Here is a 20021-nt window from a genome sequence, read left to right as displayed (position 1 = left end):
TGAGTTTATTTCTGAGACCGTGTCTCATGCCCACAAAGCTATGATGGTTCAACCAGACTTAAAAGATAAATGGTCCATAAGCTTGATGAGATCTGCAGACCTAGTCTTTGTTCCTGGGTTGCTGAGTGGTGAGCAAACTTTCAAGCATTTTCAAGCCTGGTACACAAATCTTTGTGAGATTTTTTTTCTTTCCTCAGTAGATTATCCATGAAATAGGACAGGTGTACTGGTTACTCAATTACATCTTACCCAGGACCTGGACAAACTTTGAAATGAGGCCTCTGAGCAGAGCTCTTACCATGGAGATTTATTAATAACAGTTAAACGTTCTCTAAAACAAAACTTCTTTTTTGTAATTTAACCCTATTTTCTTATTTTGTCATTCGTTTCACTCGTAAACCAGAAACGAAAATCTTCCCATCTGCTCTAGACACAAAATGTGTTCGTAATAATCCAGATTTATACCAAATGTATTTTTAAGTATTGCCGAATTGAGAGAGTACTCAGAATTTATGGCCTCTGAGGTTGCAAAGAGGACTTCCTCTTTTTAAGGAGGGAAATCTTAAAACAAACGTAAGAAAGTCTCAGAAAGCTTCTTGGATATCAAATGGCTCCATAGGAAAAAAATGTCAATGATATAAGAGTAAATGAATTAAAACCATATGGATCAAATTTTCCCTAAAATACAGTTTGAAAAATTAAGAAGGAAAAGTGCTTGGCAAAATGTGTTTTAGGTTTTACCAAACCCAAAACATTTGAAGAATCATTTGCAATGGTTGATGAACACTAAATGCAGCCAAGTTGGTCCATTTTTGTATACTACATCACAAAAAAAAAAGCTTCCTAGAAACCATGTAACCCACTGATGCTGTATTTCACTCAAGAAATCATTAGAAGCTGTCACCAAAAAGTGCAGAGTTTGTAGAAGGAGGGTGGGGGTAGGGCGTGAAATGATAAGTTTATTAACTTAATTGGCCCTGTTTTGGGGGTTGGGTTGTGTGTGTTTTGGAGGTGGGGGAACACGGTGAGGGTAGTGTTTCTCACAAAGGGAAGTTAATTAGAAGAACATGTTAATTCATCTCACGACTTGAACATATGGTGGTATTTCCTTGGTACTCCATATTCCAAGGCAACATTCCTTTTTCTCTCCTGCACATGCAAGAGGGTGCTGGCAACACACCATCTGGGTTTGAAGGGGAAATACATGGTCTCGCTTTACTGTGTTCTTTCTGTACTGTCCCTCACCAAGAGAATACGACCTTTCGAAAGAAAGCTGCTACTGCAGGGGAAAGCCCCCTATATGGGGCGAGTTGAATGGTTTTCTTCTCAGAGGCTGTATTGTCATTCATATATGAATATGAGCCCCATCTCCTAAAATGGTCATGTAGTTCAAACAAAATACAATTCAGGGACAGCAGAAATGTTTAAGGTCATTAGCCTACCCACCCACCCCTATCCCCAAGAATCTCGCCTAAAGTTCCCTGACAGATCCAGTCTTTGAAGGAATGGGAAGCCAAACACTCCACTTTTGAAGCCTTTCAACCATGCCTGCAGGAAAATCAGGTTGACTATTAGTGCTAGAGCCTACAGAAAGCTTTCTAGGACATTGCGCTTCTTCCACAAATGAAATGTGTCATTTCTGTTTATAGAAGAATTAGTGATAGCTGGAAGAGCGATAGATTTGGCTCTTAACTCTGCTGGTAACTCAGCCTGTCATTTAGGTGATTATGTTGCACTGGCCTCAAGTTTTTCCATAACTAAAATGGGAATGTTCCCCAGATATAGTTACTGATTCCTTCAGAACAAGATAAACTTGCCAACGATTAAGTAGTGCACAGACCCTTTCAGCAACTTGAGGAAAGATATGACTCATTTCTAAACTTTTTTTTGTCAGTATTCTGAGATTTATAATGTCACGAATACATAGCAGGCCATTGCCACTCCAATCTGAGCACCTGGGCTGGTGGGACCTTCCTGAGTCCGTGCTCGACAGTTGTCCCTCGCGAAGCTGAGACCTTCCATGACAGAAGGACTGAGGGCATCTAACAAACACCATTTGGCTAATGGCTTTGATTTCAAGCTTTAAAAGAATCTTGGGGGCCAGCCGAGTGGCGCGCTGGTTAGGAGTTGGCTTGAGAGGCCAGCTCTGAGCAGCAGGGCCCCGCCCAGTTCGGAGCCCACATGGGGGCCAGTGACACTGCGCCCTCTACAGCTAAGATGGTGAACAACAGCTCAACCTGGAGCTGGGCTGCTGTGAGTCGCCGGCGACAGCATAGGCTGTGGTGGGCTGGCCTGCAGCGGGCGTGCGCTTTCGTGAGCTGCTGAGAGCAGTTGTCCAGTGGCTGGCGACTGATCTGCCTCACCCAGGAAGAGCACAATGATAATACCAACATGGGCCAGTGAAGCGACGTCCTCCACAACTAGACTGAAGAACAAAAGACACCAACTTGTCTGTTCCCCTCCCCCAATTCCCCAATAAAATCTTTAAAAAAAAAAAAGAATCTTGGCTTGAGGGGGCAGACATGTTAGAAACCCCAAAGGAAAAGCAGCTGAAGCCCACACGTACAGAGAAACAATATGCATATGATGGTGTCTATTAATTCCTTGAAAAGAAACTGGAAAGCCCATTGTACAAAAGTTCATACACATTCTCAATCATGATTTTCGAGTTTGAGTGGCAAATAATACATCCGTTTCAATGACACTAGGAAAAAAGTCAAATAAAATGCACAAATATTTTTAACATGTCAAATAGGCTCCACTGACGAGATCTACAATGAACTGATCATAATGACTCAAAACTCTTTAGCTCCAATTTGATTTAAATTAATAGGTGGGGAAAGGTCTACGGTGACATGTAAAGATAGAGAAAAGGCAAGATGCAAAGTTACATGCACAACTAAAATATATATATATATATATATTTTAAAGGCATAAGATCCAAAATGAAGAGCTGGAAAAGAATATGCAAAAATATTAACAGTGGTTGCCAAGGGTAATTTTTTCTACTCTAAAGACACTTTTAAAAATATTTCCATTTTATACAATAAGCATGTAGGTTATTATTGGGGGTGGGCATTAGAAGATGAATAGAAAAAAATGTGTAAAGCAAAAAAAAAAAAAGAAAAGAAAGAAAGAAATATGTAATGAGGGTATTAGCAAAAAGAATGTAAATTAACCTGAACCCAAAAGCTACAGAAATCTGAGTTCTATACCCAATTCTCTTACTCCCTGGTTTTGTAAAGACGTTTATAAAGATATTGATGTTTTGTAAAGATACTGATTTCACTCACTGTCTTTCATTCTTCAACTTTGCCTGAGGAAGTAAAGGGGAGCTTCATAATTTTTGCCTCTTTTCTAACTCACTGGGGATGCTACAAGAACTAAGGCAACACGGATGCTCTACTGGTGGTTTGAGGCAGAAATGTATATAGAAATGCAAAATATCCTGGATATTTGCAACGTTTTAAGTAAGGAGTTAAAATAATATGTCAGGGCATTGTAAAGAAATACAGGAAAGGTTGCCTGTGGTATTTTCCATGGCTTGATATTGGAAGGAATCCTGCCCTACAGCCAACTCTAGAATCATAGCCAGGGTTCTTGAAAAACCAAAGATTAACAGTTTCAAGATCAAATGCTAATAATTCCACTTATGCAATGCTTATATAATACAATAAAATACATGTATGATAATATACAAGGTGATTCACTTATAATACAGAAAGTTAGCAGTTCCGCTTATGGAAAACAGATTCGTGTTGTTATATTTATTGTGACTGAACACTAAGAAATTCTGAGGGATTCCTGGGTCCCACCTTACAGAACTTATTAGGGTTGAAGGTCACTGTTATTAACACTTTCAACCACATCATGTTCCTCAAAAGCTTTCCTATGGCCCAAAACCACTTATGTTAAAAACTGCAGAGAAAGCTACTTCTGATGTTACTTCTAAACTGTGGAAGACACTTAATATGCTATAAATCTGGGCATTTTAAAGATGCATCTATTAATAGAAGTCCATGATTTTCATGTAAAATCACATTCATAAGTACCAGCCCTTGGCAATTAAATGTATTAAAGTCCTATAGGAAGCACATTCATTGTTTTCATGTTGTTATTTTTCGGCTGAGGTTTAAAGCCACCTCTTTTTTTTTTTTAATCCCAGGATGTGCTATAGGAATCTGTGAAACTTAATTACATTTACTGTTACAAAAAAAGATTTATGAACTTTTGCCTTTAGGCAGAAATGTTTATTTCATTGCCTTTACTATTCATTCTTTTCAACTCCAATGGCTTTGAACTTTTCAGCTGCTCAGAGTTATCACTGTTGTGCAGAGCCGGGGAACTCCACTCCCAAGATGCAAACCACAAGTTGAAGAAAACGAAGAAGGCAAAGATATACGAGTCGTTATTTTGGCCACCCTTTGTGCCATTAAAATCTCATTTTCTGCCTATTAGGATGCCCTCTTGGTGCTTAGGCAGCGGTGATAGTCAGTGATTAGTGTGTAATTGACTATAATTGTCTTTTCACTTTTCATTTGTGTCATTCTGAGCTCCTCTCTGTTTTTCTAACCACCAAGAGGAAAAAGGGGGTTAAGAACAGATAAAGCTGTTAAAACTCTCACTCTCAGCCCCGAAGAGATTCTCGATTGCAATTATAGATTGCAACCCCTTTGTGACATTTCTCCAAATTTAGCGGGCAGCTCTCCTCGCCACCTGGGCCAAGAGCTCTCTAATAAAATCAAGCGATCTGTATTTAAACAACTTCTAATAATGTCAACCTCAGACAGATGCCACATGTAGGAAATTTAACCAACCCTCTGACATGCAATTATCAAGGCAATTTATTAATATGATCTCTCAAGAAAAGCTCATAGTCCAATGCAAATTAGAAAAACAATTACAACATTCAAATATCTCGATAGTCCCAAAGAAGCAGTCATTCTAATTCGTGCATTTATGACTCATTTTTTCCCAGAGTACTGTAGTCATCGGCTGGGTCTCTCCCCAGACAACTTGTTTGCTTCCTCTTCAACCATTTTATTAAAGCTGGTTTTTTATTAGTGGCTTTGCTCACCGCCCTATCAGCTGACCAAATACCTTTTTCTTTCTTTCTTTTTTTTAATGTGTATGAGTTTCTTACTCAAAGGCCGGAACTAGGCGTGGAGATGACAAACGCCTTGACAGCCTAGTGTAAATGAAAAATCTCTGTGATTACATTAAAACTTACTTGCATTTTAAGTCTAAGCTACAACTTTTGGTACAGCCCATAGGAAGGTTGGAGAGAAAGGAAACTAGGAAACTGAAATCATGTGGCTTGTATAAAGAATACATTATGGTTTAAATTTGGCAATTCATTATACGACTGCCTCAGGGAATTGCCTGTTTGGTTCTGGCATACAGCAAATCGTCTGTCTGGAAACACGGGACTGACCTGAGGTGAAAGGCCATTGCCAATGGCGGGGTTCATGGGGTTGGAGGGTCCGGATGGAGGCACAAAGCTGTCTGTATAGCTGGAAAATCCATGCCTGGTGCTGGGGAGACAGTAGGCAGAGCTGCTGTCCGGGTTGGAAGGAAGAGTGCTTTGGTGTACAGTGCTCGGAGGAAGCGGCTGAGGTCTGTGGACGGTGCTGCTGGGATCTGACACGGCTGCAACGAGGAAGATGGTGAGCCATATAGTTCCTTTGCAGGCCAGCAGCGTAAGTTCAGTGCCCAAGTTCACAGTCCCCAAGCCATCGGTTGTATCTATTGGTTAATTTCCAACTGCATTTCTTCACATGGAGGTACAGAACCACTTGTAACAAATATAGACACATCTCTGCACACAGGCGCAAGTACATAACTTATTTATATACTTTCATGGCACCCTCACCCAGAATGGAATATCAGAAGTCACGTGAACAATGCCAACAAACCTATTTTGGTAGTATTATTAATCAATATAAGGATTAACCACTGTAGGAATTCTAAGTCTTCAGTTTCTTTAGCAAATAAACGTTCCAGTCGCCTAAGTATTAATAAAATAGTATGGTTTCAAATGCCTGGAACGCTATCTTTCATAATCCAAAACAATTTTGTCTTTTAATTTATCCCATTCACCTCTATATGCTAACAAATAGTGACTTTATCAAAGTTTATCTTCCCTCTATTACTTCTGCAGTCAGTAACCATTACAGAACTTCAGTTAATTGCAGGCCGGAGTACAAAGGTAGAGGTAACATTTTAACAAATGGAAAGCAAATCACATACTTATTTAAAAAGGTTGTTGGGTTTCCTTGTTTTGTTTTGTTTTGCTTTAAAATACTGACATAGTATTATATCACAACACAGTTCAGCTAGAGAGATTCAGGTATGCCCTGGAACGAACTCTTTCTGAAATGTGACTGGTATGTTCAGGACAACCAGTGGGATGGAATTAACATACAAACAGCAACAATGTCAGCATGGCATAAAATAAGCAGCAGGACAAGGGACAGGAAGTTGCATCGTAACCCTCAACTCCCTTCCTCCATACCTTGTGGAATAGCGGTGGGCTGGTAAGAGGTCTCCGACAGCTGGTACGTTGGCAAGGTCGGCATGGCAGTGGGCGGGAACCCCCCCGGAATGAGATGGTTGAAGGCCATCAGTTGATTGGCTCCAGCTTGCTTCCTCCATCTTGCACGTCGGTTGCTAAACCAGACCTATGGATTTAATTTAAATTTTGAGGATTTCACTGATGAAATAATAGTACATTCTTAATGAATTTTTCATGCTAAAACAGATTAAAGACCCCTGACTGACAGGGCAAATAGAAGCAAGAGCTCTCTACCTCTTGTGTCGTATTGTCAGGGGGAGAAAGGAGAGTTAAATGTTAGGGGTCACCGAGGGGCTTCAAGGACCTTCCATGGTCTTGCAGAGCCCCCCCACAAATCCAGTGATGGCCATGGGCAGGGATGGTGGACCAGGAAGACGGGACAACAGGCATGCCCCACTATCGCCATCAGCACCCTCCAATCTTCTTGTGTTCTAGGGGGGATCTATGAGCCTCTGACCCCCGCAGGACATAAGCCCCAATTTGACCTGGTCTATTAAACTAACCCTTGTAGTTTATATTCTTATCAGTCTGTCTCTGTATTTCTATTGTCATTATAGCTCCTGGATAGTCGTAGAAATTGACGAAGAGGATATATGGAGACGTTTTACATCCCTTTCAAAGTGTGAGGCATTGTACTGATCTTAGTGGAAATAAAGGCCAAAGAGGTACAGTATTGCATTCAAGAAACGAAAGCATTTTATCTAAGGAGATCCCTTAAATAATTCGCTTATTATTTCTTTCAACAGCAGCTTTGTGCACCTATGCTAATCTGTGCCAGGCACCATGTGAATCAGGTACATTCAGGAAAAGCTGATATAATATAAGAAAATGCTTTCAAGGAACAGAATGCCCAAGGATTTTGTGTGAGTAGCTAGAGAAAAATAGCAGTGATTAGAGCAAGAAATGTAACTGAGCATCTAAAATATTGAGACATTGTGATATAAGGTGTTGAATGGGCCCCATGATCTTGCCCAGCTCTTAAACATCTGCGGAATTTAAATGCAGAACTTTGATTGCTTTTTCTAGAGTGTATATGGGATGGTGCCCCCAAAATGAGAGAGGATGTCAATCAATTAAAGATATGCCAATTCCTATATCAAAAGTTCATTGAAAACTTAATATGGTGAAAAGCACTGTGCTTGGGGTCAGAGGGATAAAGGAGTGCATAAGATGATAGAATAAGATAAAATTCCTGCACTTGAGCAGCTTATAGTCTCCAGCTCATAGAACTCACAGAGTCTTCAAAGAAATCAAGACAATTGCTCACTAGAGATAGAAGCTCCATGTCTAGAAATGCAGAGAATCAGGAAAAGTTTAGAGTGGAGACAGAGTTTCAACTCATTTTAAAGCTTGGATATGATTTCAACAGAAAGCCACTCCTGATGGAGGTGAGACATACCAGTGTGTCTAAGAAAAGATAAGACTTCATTTCCTCACAGAAAGAAAGTTAACAATTATACAACTTATTTGTAACTTTTTTTAAGTCATGAAATTTTTCAAAAGAATGGAGGATGGAATTTCTCCCTTCTGGAACAAGAAAGCCCAATTTAACAAATATTTTGTCAAGGCATCTGCTTAAACTTTTGCTATTCTCCCAAGCATTCGCCTGAAAAAGAGTTTGGTCTTCTCTGAGCATGTTGCGAGATACTGGTAAGGAAAGCTTTTTGAACATCCTCAAAATACTAGCATTTAATACTACTTAAGTTTCCAACAGGAAAAGAAGGTAAGTCAATATTTTCCCATGTTGATACATAATTGAATTAGAGTTCTACTTAACTTAATGAATTGCCACCTGGGATAATAGAATCATGAACAGCACTCAGTTTAAGGTCTGCATCAATTGTGTTTTCTCACTGCAAATCTAAGTGTCTGTTACTGTAATTCCCAGAGGCATCAGGATAAGAAAACTATTTTCAAAGACGTGCTTGGAACAAGCTGTGTTAGCCGGAAGAGGTTGAGGGTGAAAAATTAGAGCCGTATTCATGCCTGAGTGCACTGTGCTATCCCACACACTGTGGTCATATTTTATATTATAAAACTTTGAGATTAACAAAGCCACCTGGCTCAGGTGAAGTGGTCCCCCACCTCTACCCAAACCAACCTTTGTGTAGTGCATCTCCAGCTTTCTGTACTAGGCTGGGAAAAGAATGGAATTTCCAAAAGTTCTCATGTGACCGCACTCATTCAGACATACTGTTTTCAATTGGACTGGTGAGATCTTTTATGAAGAACTCAGAAGCTTGCACTTTTGGTGTCATCAGAGCCATGTTGCCAATCTTTCTATGCCAAATTCCTTCTGTAACCTTTAGAAAAGTAAACCAAGTTTGATTTCTCCAGTGGGTGGCTATGCCAGATCACTCCATTAATCTCAATTTACTTTTCATTCAAATTCACTCTATCTCCCCTATAACCCAATTTTCTAATCAAAAATGTCCTTCAAATAATAAATGAGAAGAAACATCATCATTTTCTACAAATACCTTCAAATGATTGACTCCAAAAGACTAGGGCATAAGATTTCTGGGGTTTTGTTTACATTTTTCCAAAACAATACAAAAAATATTGAAGACATTGAGTAAACCCAGCAGGAGTTGGATTTTAAAGTTCTTATATTTATAATACAATAAAAGATGAAGAGAAATAGTTGGAAAGCAAATCTTGACTGAAAAACAAACCTTCAAAAGGAGGTTCAAGAGTTTGCCAAAGAAAGGAATTTAATTGTTGTTTAAATTTGGGCTAAATTAGTCCAGAGGGCTATTCCTCTGAGAGAACCAGGGCTTACTAAAGACTGATCTGCCTATCTCTGGCCATTTAACCAACCCTTTTATCACCTTGCCACTGCTAACCTTCTGCATCTCCTAGAACCCGTTGATCTGACACAAGAAGTATTAAAGAAAAAAAATAGACTGAAGTTGCAAATTGGGAAGTGGTCTTTTCCTTCTTTATACTTTGAAACTCATAAAAGACATATCCTCTATTTTTTAAGAGAAAGAAAAGGTTGACATTGAAATAACTTTCATTTTAAATACCCAAACTAGCCAAGCACAATGATCCTGGGATACTGCTATCACCCCATCTTTAACTGAAAGACATTCCCTTGAAGTTTTTACTTCATTTGATGAACGGTAGCCTCGTTCATTTTCATCTGCCCCATGGAACTCTCCCTACTTGTAAGTCTCTCTACAGAGCTTTTCCACAAAACTATATTCATGCCTTTTGGAAACGACTTTTAGATCCATTTCTGGAGTATTACTATGTCAATTGATCTTTAGAAAAAAATTTTTAAATTGACAGCAAGATCCCCATGATATCATGATAACTAGGGGGAAAAAAGATATAGAATCACAAAAAAAGAATAAGGTTTTAATAAATTTTTCTCTTCATGAGTAAAAGAAGTAACCAATTTGTTCAGACTCTCAACAATATAAGATGGGAAAAACTTAGTACTTTAAAAGATACAGTAATACTTTTTAGGCACATGAGTGCAAACACAGACCAAGCAAAGTTGAATCGTAGCTCCCCTCCTTCATACCTCTATGACCTTGAACAATATCTGTGGGACTCTGTTTTCTAATCTGCTAAATGGAAGATATAAAATAAAAAACTATTTCATAAGACTGTTGTGACAACTACATGAGACAGTGCAATCAAAGCCCTTAAAAGAATCCCAAAGTTATTAAGTGTTTAATAAATATTAGCTATTAAGTAAAAATGTCACATTGCCACCTCTGTCTGAGAAACTCAAGAATTAAAGCCTGCTTTGTTTTCTTAGCTCCTTGGTCTACATCCAAAGCCTTTTGTGCCCATGAGCAAACAGGAAAGTGCCCAAATAGCACCTCAAATAATTGAAAGCCAGTTTGGCTTGAATGGAAACTTAGATCAAATTTGCTTCCAAGTTTCGTGGATTAGTGCTAATTGTCCCATGGTGTAAGCCTAATTTTGTACACCCATAAATTACTGGGTCACATTTTTGGTGGGGTCCTCAAAGGCAATCTAACCTACATTATTCCAGATGGACTATTTCCAACACAATTTGGAAAACAGGGAAAGAATGTAACACTTATTCCTTAGAAAGAGAATTCATAACATAATTATAAGATGCTTGATTAAGCCCTAGACTTCATGATGTCTAATGCTACAAAGCCAAATACAGTACTTTCCAAGCAGGTAAATTCAGGACAAGCTGCCAGTTCCCCTGGACCTTCTCATTCACTCCAGCCCCTCTGTCTTTTCAGACTACCCTCTCCCAGCCCCACTATCACTGCTGCCATGCAGCTTTGACCACTGCGTGGTGAGAGGTTGGGGACAGGATGAGCAAGGTTGATGAGGAGAAACGCCACGCTCCCTCCCACGAGTGTCAGAGGACCACGGACACACATGAAAGCATACTGAACTGCTCCTCGTACATTTCAAGAGCAAGTTCCCACAGTGAATTGCAGGATGGCCATATTTTTGCTTCATTATGGAGTTTAGGATCAAAGATCGCATACCTATCTCAGCTTCTGAACTATGTAGATCTGTTAGATGGCTTTCAATCACCATTGGTTTTCCCTGAGAATCCCAAATTACTAATGCCAGCGGGTCCTGAGAGATTGTGCATCCTAGAAGTCTTTAATTGGGGGACAGAACATGGGGAGGTGGTATTTGACAATATGATAAAAGCCTGAGGTCCTCTCCCTAGTTAACACTGTATACACACACACACACACACACACACACACACACACACACACACACACACACACGCAAAATCACAACATTTTGTGTCCAAATCTCAAGTCTCCTAAAGTCATCCATGATTATCCTGGTCATCCACAGACCCAGACTGACTGAGGTCATCTCATCTAACCTACCCAAATTTAAAAAAAACAAAAACAAAAACAAAAAACCTGAAGCGCAGCAGAGTTACAGCAATTATTGCAGAATTAAGTAACTTGCTCAACATAATGCTTTTGGCAAGCTGAGACCAAAGCCCACATCTTCTGACCCCTAGTTAAATTCTCTTTCTATATTCAGAAACTCTGTTCCTATTTCCTGTCTTCCATTATCTTGGTGATGAAAGAGAATGATACTTGACTGCTTGGTGGAGTTCTTAGATGAAATAGTTACTAAAACTTCCGCACATCACAAATATTTGCAAGGCATTCTTCCCCCACAAAACTTGAATGCTTGCCATTATTTACAAAATAACAGCTACCCAGGAAGTAAACTGGGCAAATTAGTCTTTGGTGTACAACAATTCTTAGATTGTGTACTTAGATTTGGCTATGATAAACACAACGTAGCTACTGTCTACACAAATTTTTCTGAAATACTGACAAAGCCTACGTTATTATAGCTTTAGCCTTATCTCTATCCAGAAGCATTTAGAAATATTTTTCCTCAGGAAAAAAAAAAAGAATGGAATGGAATGTGTTTGAGGTGTTGTTTTCTTTTCTTTCTTTTTCTTTTTCCTTTTTTTTTTTTTTGATTTGGTGTTTGGTTTTCCCAGGTGCCCCAAATTAAACTAACTCACACTTTCTGGCTATCACTCAAACTGAGTTGACTTTGCTACCGCTTTCCCAGATCCTTCTACAAACTAAAGGATTTTGTTCTGGCATTTTAATCAGTGATTAACTACTCCCTTCTTTTTCCTGCTGGGTTCAGTAAAAGATCCATATGCCGGGTGTTGTAGGGAATTTGTTGGGCTGTACATCATAGCCGTGGTGCAGGACATGATGTGTCTCAAGGGAACTAATGAAGCCATAAGGAATGTAAAGAGTCACCGGGTTAAAGCCACATTAGGACAGCTGTTAGGTTAATGAGGGCCCTGCTTTGGAGAGGGGGTCACTGTACAGAAAAATATGAACCACTCTTTAGTGGTTTGATCCCATGTCCTCTGGAAGTTAATGGGCCATTCTTAGTCTCCTTTGACATTCTCTGAGCCAGACGCGAATGCCAGGCACTGTACAAACTGCAGGGGCTTGAGATTTAGTCCATCCCCCATCCTCATCTTCGGCAAAGGCAAGAATGAGAAACAGCAACAATGAACACTATTTTCAGCATTCCATCCCTCTCTTTGTTTGATTTCTTTAAAATCAATGCTTATTTTTGGACTCTGAGTTCAGAGCTGATAGTCAAGCTATCTTAAGGACAGACCCAGTAGATGAGCTTGGCCAGCCGTGGAGAATAAGAACCAAATCTGGGACTACAGTGGATACTCAATAAAGGTTTGCTGAAAGAGTAAAGGAATGAATGAACTTTACTTCACATCAAAATCAGGTAATCATAGAACTGTAAAAAAAGCAAAAATTGTTAACATTGTTATATATAATATGTATACGCTATATTATTATGTAATAATATAATATTTGTGTATACATATTATCATGCTGTGTGGTTAGAGGGGGTCATTTCTGGGAAGGAACTCTGTATCCCACTGTAACAGGCAGAGGAATTGAATAGTACCAACAGTAAACATGTGCGCTATAAAGCTCCATATATCTGTGACCCCCTCGTCACTGATCCTTCTACCCACCTCCAGCTTATACAATCAGTTGCCTGCATTCCACCTCTGAATATCTTTCGCTGCCATCCTTTCCTTTCCATTCCCACTGCCAATGACCTACTTCATGACTACAGCCTCCGCTACCTATTACACCAAGTGTGTGCATCCTAGCCTGAAACCCAAGCCTTCCACAGATGTCCTCAGCCTTGACTTCCAACCACGGTCCTTCCTGCCACCCACCACTGCTCACCCTCCCACCCTACTGAACTAGTCACTGTTCCCTCAACATGAGTGAAAATGAAAGTCACCTGATATGTAACTGATGTGCTTCCAACTCCCCCTGCTTCTTCTTCTCCTCTTGTTCCCTCTTACTAATATACTCCCCCCACCCGTGTCCAGTGAATATCTATTTAGCCTCAAAAGTCCATCTTAAACCTGCCTTCTCTATGAGCTTCTCTTGTTTATGCCACGATCTCACCCTTTCCTCTTCTCAACTCCCACTGCACTTTGCCTCCTTCTTACAGTGCTTATCACATCTGCTTTGTTTTTAAATTATTTGCATGTTTACATTATTACACATATTAGCTTGTAGGTCCTTGGGAGACTTGTCTTAATTAATCTCAGCATTCCTTGACTTTCTTAGCACTATGACCATCATATAGAAAAACAGATTGAATAAGACAATCCCCCTGACTGGGCTCTGAAGCCTGCAAGAGGTTATTTCTGTAAAATTCTATGATAGGAAAGGTAAGTGACTGCCTATGAGAAAGTGTTGATCACTCTAGAGACCGTATCAATGGACCAGTTCACTGCCAAGTCCCCAGCCTCACTTTCACTGTGAAAGTCAAGTATCTGAGAATAGCACAACATTTCCAAATAAGGTAACTTAACTTCTGGGGCAGTAAGGCATTCCAGGCTATACCCTAAGAGATTTGTAATCCTTCAGAAGTGCTTTGTTACCTTGACAGGGACGGTCATCATTTCTGATGAAAAGATTATTCTATCACTCACTAGAAACATATTATACCAAAGTAGCTTTTTCTAGAGGGTTCAGAGTACAGTTGAATCTTGAACAACACAGGTGCAAACTGCATGCATCCACTGATTTTTTTTTTTTTACTAAATTCCTGTATGCATTGATCTGCATCATTTTTTTAAAAGGGATTTGAGCATCCTTGGAGTTTGGTGTCCACAGAGGTGTTGGAACCAATCACCCACAGATACTGAGGGACAGCTAAGTTTTCCTGGAGTCAGGAGTTATATATGGATTTTTGACTGTGCGGGGGTTGGTGCCACTAACCCCCATGTTGTTCTAGAGTTAAGTGTACTTCTAAAAATTCAAAAGATAACTCAAAAGGTTCTTAAAATAATATAGTTACTTGACATGCTTCTGGACCACACAACCCTTAAAGAAAGGACTTGACCTTATAGGCCTTTGCACAGCTTCAGAGCTGAAAGGAAATGGAGAAGCGTATGGAATCCAATTACTGCTATCACTGACGAGCGGTATCACTTCGGCTAGTTACTTAGTCTGATAAATAAATTGGGGATAATAATAGTACCTACTACCTAGGATTTTAATGACAAGTAAATGAGTTAATTCACGTAAGGCATGAGAACAGTGCCTGGCACAGAGGAACCACTCAAAATCGGTTTGCCACTATCTGTGTGCCACCCCCAAAGTCCCTATAGTGCCTGGTACACAATTAGGATTCTTGAAATGATAAGTGACTAACATGAATTAGCACACTTCTGTGTGATATAGCTGATATAATTATATTCTCCCAGTAATAATAATGGAATTTTAAACTAAGAATGCACATTTTCATAAGTACTCCCAAAATACTGAGAATACAATGAAAGCAAATTTAATAGATCACATTTCAAAATCTATACATATAAAATACTTGTATCAAACAACATGACAGAAATGAAGCCAAACATATACATCATATCAACAAATTTAATTGAGCTTACCAACTTATTAAGAAAAGAAAAAAACGATTTTCTGACTGGTTAGCAAAGTAAAATACTGCTGTATACAATAGACATACCTAAAACAAAAGAGATGGGGAGGTTGGGGGGGGTGAACCAGGCAAATGCAAATGAAAAAAGAGGTCATCATATTGTTATCACGACAAGACAAAATATAAAGGCATTAGAGACGAAGGAACTTTTTGGTGCTGACAGGCTACAGTTCATAGGAGTGCCATTCCTGATATACCTACTTTCTTGGTTTGAAATAGGCTTTAAATGAGAAGACACTTTTTTGGTTTCCTGCCTGGGTGGAAGCAGGACGTGGGTGTAGACGTCAGTACCTGGACTCGGGCCTCCGTGAGCTTCGCCCTCTGCGCCAGTTCCTCCCTGGTGTAAATATCCGGGTAGTGGGTTCTCTCAAAAGCGCGTTCCAGTTCTTCAAGCTGTTCCGCTGTGAAGGTGGTTCGGCTCCTGCGCTGTTTCCTCTTCAGTGGCAAGTCTGGTTCAGAGTCAATGTCAGAGCCCTCGTCTGACTGGGGTGCCGAGGCTAAGAGCATGAGAGAAAGCCAGGGATAAAATGTGAATCAGAAGCAAGTGTGACCAGGCCATAATGATTCGGACCCTGGTCTAAGGTGCATTCCCACCGTCTTCCATGGACGTCAAGCCCCGCTTGGAGGTATTCTATTATTAAGTTGTATTTATTCTCTTCCCCTACCTGATCTGCAAGCCCCCCAGGCAGAAATAATCACTCTCTGCATCTGTCATTCTAGGCCCATTCTGAGTTCTTAAAAAACAGGGACAGCTCTTATTCCATTTTTAGGACCTTCATCCTTTGCATTTAATGGGCAATTTAATTCACGGCTAATGAATGAGTCATATTTAATTTGGTTCCTGAGAAACTTTCACCAACGTTTACACCAAGAAATCTGTTAATGAAAGTGACTTTTTATTTATTTATTTTTTTTAGCTGAGCCATCCCGCCACCTGTTGGCAGCTCACGGCTACTCAGCTCGGGCTGACTCGAACCGCTGTTGCTCAGAGCTCAAACTCTTGAGCGAGCTCTTAACCAACTGAGCCACTCAGCCGGCCCCCCGAAAGTGACTTTTTAAATAAATATTCCAAAATTGGGCTAGCCAAGTGGCTCAGTTGGTGAAGAGCTCGCTCGCTCAAGAGTGCTGGCTCTGAGCAACAGGGGTTCAATGCCCGGCCTGAGCTGAGCTGCCACTGAGCTGCCAACAGGTGGCAGGATGGCTCAGCTAAAAAAAAAAATTGGACTTAGTATCTAAGTAGTCAATAATAATGAACTGTTACAGGATTCCTATAAATGTATAGACTGTGCTGCTCCTAGAAGAAAAATCTAGTTTAAATTTAGTATCGCATTACCAGATGCTGGGAAATGCTTTAAGGAGAGTTTAGATACTGTCAATGCAAACCTCAAGAACAGTCTCAAGATGAAGCGGGGTAGTCTGGTAAACTGCCCCTACACTGAAGTTCAGAGTCTGGGGCTCTGCTGACTGGGTGGGCAGCTGCCCAGAACTGCTGCCCAGTTGGAGAAACTCAGCTCAAAATGAAAACACAGGCCCCTGTGTTCAAAAATTGCAAGATGGTAACAACCGAGCATAAAGCTGAGTGCAGGACCCTCGTGAGTGTGGGGGCTCCGGACAACTGCATAGGTCTGTCCCTGGAACCAGACCTGCTGTGACCCCTCCCCGCCGAAGCTGCATTTACCAGTATTAATATGCATTGGAGAGGGAGACCTTCCAATCTGTGTGTAGGTACCTAGTAAAGGAGGAGGAGCTGGAAAACTAGATAGGAATTCGAGTTCATGATACAGTATGGTGTCTCTGAGTTGTGAGGACCTGTTGGCCTATAGAGGGTTCTGCAGTTTGAGGGTGCACCAGACACAGGGCTCTGGGCAAGACAGCAGCCCTCTCCTCGGGGCCCTGGACCCTGGGGCAGTGGCACGGGGCCATCAGAAAGCTATCAGGCCACAGGCTCTAAGCATAACACAGGAACCTGAGCAGCCTTGCTCCTGAGCACATCCAAACATGCTCTGAAAACTCCCCAAAGAGCTGGGGGGGGTCCTCTGAGAAAGGGGCTGAAGTGTGCTTTCAGCACATGGGGAAGGAAAGCCAGAAAATTGTAGATTATTAATGTCAAAGTCAAGGTCACTCATTGTACCCTCAGACTGGCAAGACATTGGGAAACGCAGGTAGCACTAGAAGCAATGTGGGAATGCAAAATCTGTGCTACTATTCTCTCACATCTTCAGCTCAAACTTAACTCTGCCCTACAGAAATCTAAACTTTCATTCTACTTCAGTATAAATTACAAGCTACCCAGAAAGGTGCCCATCCAAAATAACCCATAAATATAATTTTAAGTTTTCTAATCTTTTCATACTCTACATTTTATTCCCATCCAAACACTGTGAAATTATGAGATGACTTAATATATATGACAATTTTTAAAAAAAATACCTGTGCATAAAAGCAAAAGGGAACTATAATGTATAATGCATCTACTGTATGTTAGCCATCATACTTGGTTTTTCAATTATGTTATCTCACTTAATGTAAAATAATGTAGTTTAATATAAATTAATTATTTTAGGACATTTTAGTATTAACTTTTAGGATATTTTCATATTAATTTAAAAACAGAAAATAGACTTTCCTTAAATATAGGACTATCATAAAGAAGCATTAACATGCTAAGAAATAAGTCATGCATTGCATTATAAACTTCAAAAACTCCCAATGCACCTTACATGTATGTATGTGTGATTAACGTGAGCCAAATTAAAAGAGCAAGAACTTGTGCATCCTCATAGGGCAGTGGTTCTCAAACTTTTGAAGCATCAGAATGATCTGGAAAACTTGTTAAAACACAGATTGCTGTCCAACCCTTTCACAGTCTCTGATCTGTAGGTCTGGGACATACTCTGAGAATTTGCATTCCTAACAGTCTCAGGTGACTGATGTTACTGGACAACATTTTGAGAACCACCTCTATAGACGATTCTAGATTAACTATTGTTTCCCCTCTCAAATTCCCACGTATAGAAAATATTTCCTGCTGCAATTTATCCAAAAGAAAAAGAAAAAAATTGCTTTCAGTTCTATCTTTTTAAATCAAAAATAATATGCACCACAAGAAACAACCTACTTCTTTCCCTAAGAGGACAATAAATCTCCATAAAGTGTTTCCCTTCCATGTTTCGGGTCTCTGTTGCCCTAAGTTTTCTTTCTAATGTGAAATCAGATGAAAAACTCAACAGCATTTAAGGACTGACCAAAAGCTTCCTCTGCCTGTGAGAACCTGACATCAGTGCTTGCACTTTCTCTTACTATGATCCCATTAGGGTAATAGTATGTGGAAATTTTCATGATTCCTTTGGGAGCCTCTGAGGTTATTAAATCCTCCCAAGTAAATATGATGTGCCATGCACTGTCAGGTCAATTAATCAAAATCATCTCTGGTTCCTGAAGGAAAAGGGCTGCTTAGAGTTACAAGTAACCAGCAAGAGCTAATTCTGAGAGTCAAGACCACTATGTTTCACCTTGACAATCAACACCACCCCCACCCCCGCCCCGAATATAAACTCTGGAAGCTAAAGGCTCTTCTCTGCCTTGTTCACTGCTGGAAACCTGAGAACATAGTAGGTGCTCAATAAATATATTTTGAATAAATGAAAGTCCCAGGTAAAATTTAGGTTTTGAACTAACATTGATTTTTCTGCCACCACTTTATCTTCTTAAATGGAAATTCTGATCTAATGAGTCTCCCATCTATTTACATGAGTTTTGGGGGGGCTTCTGTGAATCCTCTAAAATTATTTGAAAATTCTTATATATTTGTATACCTGCATTTTTCTGGAAAGCAATTATCAAAATTTTTCAGAAGATTGTGACTTAAAAAAAAAAGATGAAGCACCAACAGCTGGTGATTAAAGACTCATACTATCTAAGAGTTCAACAGGATAGCTTTTACCACCAAAAATAAAATTTTCTTTAACAAGCTAACAAATCGCTACTTTTATTTCTAGACATTTACTCAAAAGCAATCCAATGGTTGCATCTAACTAGGAAACCGTCCACATAGCATCAATTCAAAAGACACTGAGGAAATGATTTTTCTGAGGGAAATTATCTAAACCAACTGATCATTTCTGGCAATATGAACCCACAATCTTCCAAGTTAATTCTAACTTTTCCCCATCTGCAAAAGGATGTGGGATTTAAAATATGTTAAGTCAGCAACCCAAAATTAATCTATGAGCTAAGAAATACTAGCTATTTCTAAAGATGGAAATACTACTATTTCTTATATCATTCAACAGGAATCAAATTCATTATTTACACAGACCATGATTCACAATGTCCTGAATTTGAATTATTCCATTTTTAAAAGAAAACAAATCTAAAACTTAAGACAGTTACCTACATGAGTAATAAACTGTCAGGACAAGGCAACTAGATTAAATATAATCTCCTCAGTAATATAATCTCTTCAGATAATTTTGACTGTCCAGCTTTAATTTTAAGGGGATATTTTCAATTACATTTAAGTTGCTCAATTATAGTCTACACACATCTTCACAAAGTTTGCTTTATCATTCACTAAATAAAGATAGCAACCCCCCAATTTCAAATTCCAGACTCACTCTCATAAGAATATCTATATCAATGCATAACACATGATCTTTTAAGTGGAAATTTTTAGTGCTTTAAATTGCATAACAATTCTCAGATTTTATCCCAATCCATATTCTTACCAGACTTTGAAAGTTTTGACTCTATTACTAAAACCCCTCACAATCCATCCATTCTGGAACTTACACATGAGTTTAACTCAATGTCACCAATGAACCTGGAGCAAACCCTACCAAAACGATGAGGATTTCTGTCCCTTCCTTGCCCAGGTGACTACACAAAAATCCTGTGAAATAAATACTTATCTCATCCAGAAAAAGGAAACTGA

The 20021-nt window shown here is 39.5% G+C and overlaps 1 protein-coding gene across 2 annotated transcripts in view; it reads right to left on the bottom strand.

The window, feature by feature from the left end:
* Nucleotides 1-20021, bottom strand: part of PAX3 (paired box 3) — a 93501-nt gene that overhangs the window by 14264 nt on the left and 59216 nt on the right. For both annotated transcript variants that reach the window (XM_019667819.1, XM_019667820.1), the window contains exons 5-7: nucleotides 15380-15585; nucleotides 6515-6680; nucleotides 5435-5649 (exon numbers count right to left, since the gene is read on the bottom strand). In XM_019667819.1, coding sequence (XP_019523364.1) covers nucleotides 5435-5649; nucleotides 6515-6680; nucleotides 15380-15585 — 587 coding nt within the window. The remainder of the gene's footprint in view (nucleotides 1-5434; nucleotides 5650-6514; nucleotides 6681-15379; nucleotides 15586-20021) is intronic.

Source organism: Hipposideros armiger, unplaced genomic scaffold, assembly GCF_001890085.2.
Source record: "Hipposideros armiger isolate ML-2016 unplaced genomic scaffold, ASM189008v1 scaffold_507, whole genome shotgun sequence".
Taxonomy (NCBI): domain Eukaryota; kingdom Metazoa; phylum Chordata; class Mammalia; order Chiroptera; family Hipposideridae; genus Hipposideros; species Hipposideros armiger.
Note: the sequence above shows the minus strand (reverse complement) of the source record. Positions and strands in the feature narration are given on the sequence as shown.